The sequence below is a fragment of the Muntiacus reevesi genome, chromosome 7 (genome assembly GCF_963930625.1).
Source record: "Muntiacus reevesi chromosome 7, mMunRee1.1, whole genome shotgun sequence".
Classification (NCBI taxonomy): domain Eukaryota; kingdom Metazoa; phylum Chordata; class Mammalia; order Artiodactyla; family Cervidae; genus Muntiacus; species Muntiacus reevesi.
In genome coordinates this window covers 64,799,679-64,807,390 of record NC_089255.1, presented here as the reverse complement: position 1 = coordinate 64,807,390, position 7,712 = coordinate 64,799,679, and the positions used below count along the sequence as shown (strand labels likewise).

At 49.5% G+C, this 7,712-nt stretch overlaps 1 protein-coding gene across 1 annotated transcript; it reads right to left on the bottom strand.

The window, feature by feature from the left end:
* Positions 1-641: 641 nt before the first annotated feature.
* LOC136171993 (DNA-directed RNA polymerase III subunit RPC7) lies at positions 642-1,577 on the bottom strand. Its single transcript, XM_065941096.1, has one exon. It carries the CDS (start codon positions 1,458-1,460, stop codon positions 789-791), a length of 672 nt encoding a protein of 223 aa, XP_065797168.1. The 5' UTR covers positions 1,461-1,577; the 3' UTR covers positions 642-788.
* Positions 1,578-7,712: the final 6,135 nt, after the last annotated feature.

The following is a 7,712-nucleotide window of genomic DNA, read 5'->3' as shown; positions in this document are numbered from 1 at the left end:
ACAGACGGGCCACCAGGGGCACTCAGCCTCCCAGCTCCAGTCCGAGGGTTCTCCGGCCAGAACCGAGGAGCTGCGTCTCACCATGCTCTCTGCAAGTCCCCTCCTCCTCCTGTTTTCACTTTTTATTATGGGGACTTTTAGACATGTATGAAAGTAGACAGAATCATATCATAAGAATCCCTATGTACCCAGAGTCCAGCTTCAACAGTTACCGATACGCCAAGCTTGTTTCATCTCCACCCTCACTCACACTCCTCCAAGGTATTTGGAATCAAGTCTCAGACATCCTATTATCTCATCTACAGAAAGGTTAGTACATACGGCTGAGATAACTTTTATTTTTTCTGAGGAGCTGGTGGCTCAGTGGTAAAGAATCTGCCTGGAATGCAGGAGACCTGGGTTCAGTCCTTGGGTCAGGAAGGTCCCTTGGAGAAGGGAGTGGCTACCCACTCTCTGGTATCCTTGCCTGGGAAAACCCATGGATTGAGGACCTGGTGGGCTACAGACCATGGTGTTGCCAAGAGTTGGACACACCTGAAGCGACTAACAGTTTGGCTTCACTTTCACAGTACCATTATTATGCCTAAAAATAAGCAATGGTTTCTGAGTGTTTCTTTCTTTTTTTTTTTTTTTGTGGTTCTGAATATTTTAATAACAAGTATCTTTCCAACAAAACAGTAACAAAAATAAAGTACTTACTCATTGCTTATCAGAAATAAAATAGAAAATAAGTCTGTACAAATGTTCAGAAGCTGTATCATAAAAATATTTTTTGAGAAATTCCATAGCTAGTAGGTTGCTTCATCCATGTTGTCGTCACTGTCTGCACCAAAATCATCTCCATCTTCAAAGTAGGAATTAATGTAGTCATTTTCCTCTTCCTGTTCTTCTTCATCATATTCCTCTTGTTCAGCAGCATCATCTTCCTCATCATCATCGCCTTCTTTACTTTTCTCTTTGCCTCCTTCTTTCTCTTCATTTTCCTCATCTGATTTTTCACCATCACCTTTCTTTTCCAATTCCTCAATTTTTTTCAATACATCCGCAGGATTTGTGAGTGAAGGGCCTTTGCCTGTATCCGTTGCCTTTTTGGATCTGGGGCCTGCTTTTCTGCATTTTTTCCTTGGCATCAACTCTCTAGGGAGTCTTCTCCAATCTGGTATCCACTCTTCTTTGTACACCTTCATATATCTTTTACTATATCTTTCAATATCTTGTTTTTCTTCAGGTGTTTCTACAAAATAAGGCATTCTTTTCACAGTTTCTCTTAACTCTTGTTTCAAGGCAAGCACATAATCTTCACTCTCTCCTGTTTTTAGTGGCACTGGCTTGTAGTCTGTATCAGGAAATAGTGGGGGTGGTTTCAATACGACATCAGGTAACTTTTCACCTCTGCTAAATCCAACAGCTTCAATGTTAAATGTATAAGCAGCACGTCCTCTTCCTTTATTCCCAGCCATTGGAACTGTTCGCTAAGTCTCCAGGCTCGGGGAAAGCGTACAGCCGTAAGTGCCGGCCGGCAACCAAGGGGTGCAGACCGAAGGTTCCGGCGCTCCAGGGCCGGTTCCACCTCAGGAGAAGGCCTCTGAGTGTTTCTAATGAGAGTCAAGGGTGAGGACCCCAGTCCAATTGGGAAATCACTTCCTCTGGTGACAGGAGCCAGGTCTGACATGTTGGAGGAAGCTTGGCATTTTTTTTTTTTTTTTTTTTTTTTTGAGAAAGCTGGCAGGAACTCAACTTTTAAAACGCCACACTCAGAAGAGGAAACAGCACAAAGTTAGGCTGACAACTTGCCTTGCTCAAGGATCCCGAACTATTAGGTTCAGGAATCTTGTCATCTTGTAGTTGAAGCTTTCTAGTCATTTTTCAGACAAATTCTGCATCTTAACCTAAAGGGCAGCCGCTGTTGGGTTCCCTAGAGAATAGTCTCTTGGGGGCTTCTGGTCTGATGTCACTCTGCAGGCTCCCTGACACTACCCTAGGCTTCAAGTGTCCAGTCAGAAAGCTGAGATTTCGTTTGTGACTCTGCCATTTAAAGGGCTGTGCAGTTTCCTTGTGTGAGCTGTAAGGATGGCAGCGCTGCCCCGATCAGCTGGCACTGGTGTTTGCTGGAAGTGATGACAGTACCTGCTGTGACTGGTGAGCGGGCTGGGAGAGTGCTCCCCCTTCTGGCAGTGCTCACACCCACCCTGGAGCCGACCAGGCAGCTTTCCAGGCCCCACCTCCTTGCCCAGGTCTCCGGTCACGGCTTCTTCCAGGGGCTGAGTGGGAGGCAGCTGGGCTTCCCTGACCCCCACAGCCCCCAGGGCTGGTGGGCAAATCAGACTCTTGCTTCGCGTCCCCCCACCCCCTTCCTGGAACTCTCTACAGAGGGTGGTGTGGGTCTCCCTGGCTGACTATCTTCTGAGCTGATGCAAAGTGTCCTTGCTCACACCTCCAGTCCCTCAGGAGTAAGACTGCTTTGGCCTTGGCTCACCAAATGTTCCTGGATTCCAGTGGGGACAAGGAAAGAGGAGAGGGCACTCTGCTGGTGAAGGAGGCTGCACGAGGGGGCAGCGAGTCGCCAGGGTCTTCTCTCGCCATCTCTCCTCAGAGGTGAATGCTGCGGGTGGCAGAGGCGCCCAGCAAGACGGGCTCATCCGCGTGGAATCCGCGTGGCAGCCAGTGCAGTGGGGCCAAAGTCTCAGAGGCTCCCAGCTAACAGAGCCTCCTCCGCTTAGGAGGGGCCAGAGTGTGTGCAGATCCTTGGAGAATGGCCAAGGGAGGCGCTGGTGACTTGAAGACTAGGGATAGAGGTCACTTCTCTGCCCCCCTTTAGATGCTTGGGGAGACCAAGGTGTCCCCCCAGAGGGTCTTGTGTGTTCAGGAGCTACAGCTTCATGGCTGCATGGACATTCTACCCCTAGAGCCAGGAAGACCCCCTTCGTCCAGGAACCCTGGGCTTCCGAGGTGGTTGATGAGAGCCTGCTGGCCCTCTCTGGCTCTGGCTCTGCCTGTCTGGTGGGTCTGAGTTGTAACTTTGAGGGTTTGTTGAAGTGGGGTGTGGGGCAGGGGTGGGAACCTTGGTTGTGGAGTCAGGAGATCCTGGATTCCATTTTCTGCCAGTGGTGGGGCCTGGGTCAGGTGGTACAGCCATACTGGAGGAGAGCTCGGTGACAGCTCTCGAAATCACTGATATACATATCCTTTGACCCAGCAATTCCTCTTGTGAAAAAGGGACGTACGTGCAAGAAGGTTCATTGTGGTGGATTTGTGCTAGCAGGAGACTGGCGGGAAATCCCCACCTTGGGCAAGTTAAATGACATGTGGTTACTGCATAAAATGGACTTTCGAAAAGAAGAAGGCAGCTCTATGCATTTGCTGCTAGAGAATGGCCTTCAGTGACATTGTTGAGTGAAAAAGACAAGGTTGAGCAGAGTGTATAGCATGCTGTGCTGAGCTTAGCTGCTTTACCCACCAGGTCCTTCTGTCCGTGGGGACCCTCCAGGCAAGAATGCTGGAGTGGGTTTGCCATGCCTTCCTGCAGGGGATCTTCACAACCCAGGGATCGAACCCAGGTCTCCCACATTGCAGGTGTATTCTTTATCATCTGAACCACCAGGGAAGCCCATGAATACTGGAGTGGGTAGCCTAACCCTTCTCCAGGGGATCTTCCCAACCCAGGAAATGAATCAGGGTCTCCTGCATTGCAGGCAGATTCTTTACCAGCTGAGCTATCAGGGAAGCCCTGTATAGCATGCTACCTTTTGTGTTTTTTAAAAATAATTCTTTTTAGATGCATAGAATATTTGTGGACAAGTTGCAAGAAACTAGAAAGTAAGGTTGTCCCTGTGGTGGTGACCTGGAGGGACAGTGGTGGTGGGGAGATTGGTTTTTACTGTGAACTCCTTTATAAGATTTGAGTTTTGTACCATGTGTATGCTTTTAATATAAACACCCGTGCTTAACATCTTTGGCATTTCTCTGGCATCTATGGGCTGGCTGTGTGGCTCTGGGCAAGTCACTTACCTGCTCTGAGCCCTATCTGTAAAATCAGATAAAAGTCACATTGAGAGGGAATTCCCTGTTGTTGGGACTCTTGAGCTTTCAATGAGGAGGGCCCAGTTTCCATCCCTGGTCAGGGACCTAGGATCCTGTAAGCCACACCGCGGTGTGGCCAAAAATAAAATATTCAATAAAATAGTTACAGAACTGATGGATGAGAAGAGCCTGTGCAGGGTGTAGACTATCAGGTATTCAGTGGGAGGAGCTTCTGGGGTTGTTTATATTTAAGTTGTTACCATCCAGATGCCGGGGCAGGAGGAGCAAGCCAGGCTAGGAGGGACGTAATGGGGAAGGCTGTGAGCATCTCAGAGCCAGCATGGCCTCCTTCTTATTTCTTCGCTGCGCTTCCACGCAGCCCGGAAACGTGAGCTTATTTGCGCTGTGCCGTTCCCCAGCCGCATCCCTGGAGCTCACGTGCGGGCCGCTGAGCCCAGACTGTCCACCAGAGGGCCTCTGCTGCCGCGCTGCCTCCTCTCGTTTCTGGAGCCGCCAGAATGAGATGGGAGGTTTGCCAGGGAAAAGGTTTAAGGTGGCCTTTGCTTCCTTGTTAAGTCCACCGAATACACTGCTTATTGGTTTCAGTTAGGCCTGGGGGATGCTAGTTACCAACATGCAGCTAGGAGTAACATCCCTGGGCATGTTTGTGTGTGTGCACGCATGGGCTTGCAAGGTGTGTGTATGTGTGCATATGTGTGCAGAACGCTGGGCTGTGAGCTCCAGGTCTGCCTGTAGAGTGACTCTGACCTGAAATGTCTGAGCCTCCCCAGGCTCTATGGCCCAAATAGTCAGAATGCCTTACATCCCAAATGTCACCATCCCAACCTGGACCGAATTCTCCCTCACTTCTCACCTCCCTGTGGCTTTGTCAACACCTCTGCCTAGACAGGAGAAGGAAGGGAGCACCAAGAGAATCCCACATCCCAGTTCGTCATGCTCCAAATGCTCTTCTCTTTGCAGGATGATGTCCTCCAGCCTTTGTAGGTTGGGGGCTCTTAACAGGCTGTATCTGAACCCTCTGACTCCACCTGCTTGCTCACAACAGACAGGCGGGCTACAGGACATTTACTTTCAGCAGCCCCTAGGTGGCAACATCATGGGAACTTTCCGCTCCTGAGTTTAGATTGTGTCTAAGCCTACAGCCATGGTTTGTAGATTCCAAAGGGAAAGAAGAGATGGTCAGTCCATAGGATGCTGGGGTTGGTGGTTGCTTCTAGCCTGGGGAGAGTGCTGAGAATGGCCCCGAGTCCTTACTTTATAGCTTGTGACTCTTGTCATTGACTGGTGAGGTGTGGACTAGACTGTATTTGGGGTTTGTTACGATGATGAAGTTAACCACTAACCCTTAATAGTGCAACTTAGGTGACAGGCACTGTTCCAGGTGCTTTGCACACATCGACTCAGCTGGTCATCTGAATAGAGGACTAACTATCTCATTGGGCATTTAGTACTCCACTGGGTATCACTCCTATTTTACAGATGGAGAAATTAAGGCATAAAGGAAGAGTAATTTACCCAAGGACACAACCAAGGGAGTGCTAGTGATAAAGAGCTGCGTGGCAATGCAGGAGATATAAGAGACACAGGTTTGATCCCTGGGTCGGGAAGATCCCCCGGAGGAGGGCATGGCAACCCACTCCAGTATTTTTGCCTCGAGAATCCCATGGACAGAGACAGTCTGATAGGCTACCATCCATAGCGTCACAGAGTTGCACAAGACTGAGTGACTTAGCACGCATGCATAGAGCTGGTAGGAGGATTAACTGGGAACTGAACTCAAAATTGGGCTTTAAAGACCCAGGGGTTTGAAGCCAGCCTGTTCAGTTTTGTAGCACTTTCTTCAAGGTACCCAGAAGGGGAGAAACCCCATTGTCCAGGTGGGAGAAGCAAGATTCCGAAATGGGCACAGAGCTTCTCAGAGTCCCAGTCAAGGAACATCCCCTTCAGGATAAATATGAAAAGGAAAGCATCTTGAAAATGTGCCCGAGTTGGGGTTTGGGGCACACCAGGGTAACTGGTGGCCTTTTCCTGCTCAGGAGCCGGGGTTCTGCGGGCAGTCTCTCTGAAGGGGCATCCAGCTCACAGTAGCAGCGGCCACCTCCCACACCTCTGGGCGCTGTAGGCTGGGAGGGGAAGGAGGAAGCCAGTCCCTCTGGGTTGCAGGGAAGGGCGGGGCTGAAGCCTCTTCATTCCCGGCACATCCAGTGAAGTGGGTGGGAGGCTGCAGCAGGCACTTCTGCTCACTCGCACCTGTTCACTTTTATTTTATTTTTTGAGCCAGTCCCTCAGATGCTCAGGTTTGCTAGCTCCCTGCTGGTTCCCCATTGAACACAGCCTTTGAATGGGAGACTGAGTCAGAGTTGCCTCAAATGTACCTGGAAGGTGAGAACCGCAGCCCATAAAAGCACTCTTTATAGCACTAAATTCCTCTGTTTCAGACTCTTTGAACCTGGAGTGATCCACAGGTTGCAGCCCAGCTGGAGATGTATGATAAAAGAAACTGGTCTGCTCGGAGTCCAGTGGGAGTTGACAGAGGGGGAGAGTTTAACAAAGGGGATGCTGGGCTTGGTGGGGCCTGGTGACTCCATGATGGGCCACAGGCAGGGCAGGAGGTCAGCTGGCCGCCCGGGACAGCTGCTGGTCCCAGGACGCCACTTCTAACTCCTCCAGACTCTGAGAGCTCCGAGAGACAGTGAACCCAGGGGAAAAAAAAAATACAACCGACTAGTGAATATAACAAAACAGAAACTAACTTACAGAAACAAACTAGTGGTTGCCAGTGGGGAGAGGGGAGGGTATATTGTGCAACACAGGAAATTTAGCCAATTAAAAAAATTTATTTATTTTAATTGGAAGATAATCACTTTACAATATTGTGATGGTTTTTGCCATACATCAATGTGAATCAGCCACAGGTATGCATGTGTCCCCCCCATCCTGAACGCCCCTCCCACCTCTTTCCCCATCCTGTCCCCCTGGCTTGTTCCAAGGCACTGGCTCTGGGCGTGCCAATTTTTCCTTATATATATATAATTTTATTTATTTATTTATTTTGGGCTGTGCTGGATCTTCATTGCTGGGTTTTCTCTAGTTGTGGCGAGTGGGGGCTACTCTCTAGATGCGGTGTGCGAGCTTCTCATCGCAGTGGTTTCTCTTGTTACAGAGCACCTGCTCTAGAGCGTGCGGGCTTCAGAAACTGTGGCTCCGGGCTCTAGAGCACAAGCTCAGTAGTTGTGGCCCACGGCATGTGGGATGTGGGATCAGCAGCTCCGTAGCATGTGGGATCTTCTCAAATCAGCCATCAAAGCCGTGTCCCCTGCATTGGCAGGAGGACTCTTTACCACTTAGCTACCAGGGAAGTCCTAGCCAATGTTTAATAAATGGAGCATAATCTTGAAAAATTCTGAATTACTATTAGTACACCTTTAATTATATAATATGCTTAGTTGCTCGCTTGTGTTTGACTCTTTGTGACCCCATGGACTGTAGCCTGTCAGGCTTCTCTGTCCATGGGGATTCTCCAGGCAAGAATACTGGGGTGGGTTGCCATGCCCTTCTCCGGGGGATCTTCCTGACCCAAGGATCGAACCCAGGTCTCCCACATTGCAGGCAGATTCTTTACCATCTGAGTTACCAGGGAAGCCCAAATTATATAATTATATAATATTGTA

Excerpts from the sequence above, each read along its gene's own strand:
- LOC136171993 (XM_065941096.1), bottom strand. The coding sequence starts at position 1,460 with ATGGCTGGGAATAAAGGAAGAGGACGTGCTGCTTATACATTTAACATT.